This window comes from Sprattus sprattus (assembly GCF_963457725.1).
Source record: "Sprattus sprattus genome assembly, chromosome: 1".
Lineage (NCBI taxonomy): Eukaryota > Metazoa > Chordata > Actinopteri > Clupeiformes > Clupeidae > Sprattus > Sprattus sprattus.
In genome coordinates, this window is record NC_137920.1 from 35,449,349 (window position 1) to 35,452,116 (window position 2,768).

At 46.4% G+C, this 2,768-nt stretch overlaps 1 protein-coding gene across 2 annotated transcripts in view; it reads left to right on the top strand.

Annotated features, from left to right (window-relative positions):
- The window catches only part of LOC308377298 (uncharacterized protein), a 16,340-nt gene extending 14,402 nt beyond the window's left edge, over window positions 1-1,938 (top strand). For both annotated transcript variants that reach the window (XM_080853881.1, XM_080853882.1), the window contains 2 exons: window positions 1-47; window positions 429-1,938. The exon at window positions 1-47 is cut by the window's left edge and continues 187 nt beyond it. In XM_080853881.1, the coding sequence (XP_080710007.1) occupies window positions 1-47; window positions 429-1,252 (871 nt within the window). In that variant the 3' untranslated portion in view covers window positions 1,253-1,938. The remainder of the gene's footprint in view (window positions 48-428) is intronic.
- The last annotated feature ends 830 nt before the right edge of the window (window positions 1,939-2,768 follow it).

Below are 2,768 nucleotides of genomic sequence, written 5' to 3' on the forward strand. Positions count from 1 at the left end.
TGTGGACACACCCGGCGTCATTGAGAATCGCAAGCAGCAAGAGAGAGGTGGGGAGGGGATAACTTGATACATATATATTTCAACTTACTATTTTATATTTGAACACACACACACAGAGTCTAAAAACAGAGAGGGTCCCAGGCAATAACTCAATTCAGTATTAATAGACTGTTGGAAGACATAGCAGGCCTGTAAATAAACTTGCTGTGGCTGTTTTAATTAGCGACAAAAAGTCTGAAGTGTAAATGCTAGTAAACAGAGTTCTCCCTCATCATAATTATGCTTCAGACACTAAATTATTATACTGCATGACCTTTCGAGGTTTGTGTATGAAGGGTATGTGACAGATCTGGCTTCTGTTTGAGGCCTCCTTTCCTCTAGCACAAGTCATTTAATATCTTTCTTCCCTCTACCCCAACCCCCTTCAGGCTACCCTTACAATGAAGTGTGCCAGTGGTTCATCGACCGCGCTGACCTGATCTTCCTGGTGTTCGACCCCACCAAGCTGGACGTGGGCCTGGAGCTGGAGATGCTCTTCCGTCAGATGAAGGGCCGGGAGTCCCAGATCCGCCTCATCCTCAACAAGGCCGACAGCCTCTCCACGCAGAACCTCATGCGCGTCTACGGCGCCCTCTTCTGGAGCATGGCGCCGCTCATCAACGTCACCGAACCGCCGCGTGTCTACGTCAGCTCCTTCTGGGACCAGGACTACTCAACCGACACGAGCCGCGAGCTGTTCCGCCGCGAGGAGGTCTCCCTGATGGAGGACCTGAACCAGGTGATCGAGAACCAGCTGGAGAACAAGATCGCCTTCATCCGCCAGCACGCCATCCGGGTACGCGTGCACGCCCTGCTGGTCGACCGCTACCTGCAGGCCTACTACGACAAGCTGGGCTGGTTCAGCGACCCGCACGAGGTCTTCAACGACATCGTCAACGACCCCGACAAATACTATATCTTCAAGGGCGTCCTGGCCAAGACCAACGTGAGCAAGTTTGACCTGCCCGACCCCGAGCTGTACCGCGACTTCTTCGGCGTGACCCCACCGAGCAACTTCAAGCAGCTGGCGCAGCACTGCAGCTGGATGGGCGGCTGCCTGATGGAGAAGATCGAGAGGGCCATCACCGACGACCTCCCGGCCCTGCTCAGCAGCCTGGCCGACAAGAAGGAGGCAGCCCAGGGGGCGGCGGCGGGATCCAAGGGGGGGTCAGAAGAGACGGAGAAGCCCAAGAACCGCTGGCGAAAGCAATGAGTTAAGCTGGATGGGTGATGGAGAGATGGGGGGTGGAGAGATGAGGGGTGGGGGGGATGGGGGAAGGGGTGAAGAACAAGAGAGGAGAGAGTGATTCGTTGATTGAGGACTGATGGCCCTGCACCAAGCTAATTCATTAATGAATGTATGAAATGCATGTTAAAAAAAACCGAATAAATGTGTGTGCATAGTTGGACTGATGTATAGATAAAGGGATGGATGGCTCTATGCTATGCGTGAATGGAATGATATCTGGGTGCTCATGCTGAGGGGAATGAAGGAGAGGAGAGGGGTTGGGGGGTGGGTGAAGCCCAGGATGGTACAAAGCTATGATTTTGTAGATGTTCATCTCAAGAGAAATATGGGGGAAAAAGATGTGACATAAAACAGAGACTGTCAGCGATTACGATCAACTGTGTTGTGTGTTCACACGATGAGAAGTCATTGTGGTTTTTGTTTTTTGTTTGGGTATTTCTCTTTTATTTATTTCCGTTTTACAGTTAGACATGGCACATCAGCCGATGCACTAGTCTAAACATTTCAGGACATTCTTCCTAAACCGTTTTTTTCCTTGATACAACTGTCTTGTTAATACACATTTGTACTGATTCTTTGGATTAGAGAACCTGTGGGTCTGCATGATATCAGCTTATTTTATGACATTAAAGTTATTTTATTTCCTTGTAGAGTGACATCATGTTTGTTTTAACGCAAGTTGATTAGAATGAATGGATAAACTGTTGGTTTGGATGGATGGATAAATAGATAGATAGATGGATGAATGGATAAATGGTTGGGGTGGATGGATGGATAAATAGATGGATGGATGAACGGATGTATTTTTATGATGTTTTTTCCCCTCACTGGTGAATGCAAGTGCTACCAACAAGATGGATGACCAACAAGAACAATTAATTTGGATTAATTACATTTATTTCCCAGTTTGTATCAGTATTTGTATCATCACACTTTACACTTTAAATACATCCTAGAGGTGTTTACACTAGTTACACATTCTGCATATACACTTACTACTGTTAACCAAAGTGTCCAGAATGTGTTTAGTCCCAGTCTTTCTAAAGAGCCCCACACATTCAGTATTACCTTCTCAAATTATTAAAATCTCCTTCAAACTCAGCTACGGGTCTGAGAATGAAACCTATGGTCACGTGACCTTGAAGAGAACGAGAAGACTATCCTCAAAACGCAAACGTTTTTCTTTGGAGTGTTTAAATGTTTGTTATTTTAGGTGCAGTGTCTGACCACCAGGTGGAGCTCTAACTCACTCTGAAAATGACTCAGAGGCAAAGCCCTGTCTGGGGCAGTCGCCTTGGTGCACATTTGAGCACTGTTGATTTTTCTTTCAAGGCCATTTTAAACAACCTTGTGTTTGTTTGCTTTAAAGAAACTAAACAAAAGATGGCCTCCGACAATAATTGTTACTACAATGACTAAGCTAGGCATGCAAACTGACGATACAAACCCCCTAAATTTATTCTCAGTTACTCTTGTGTTA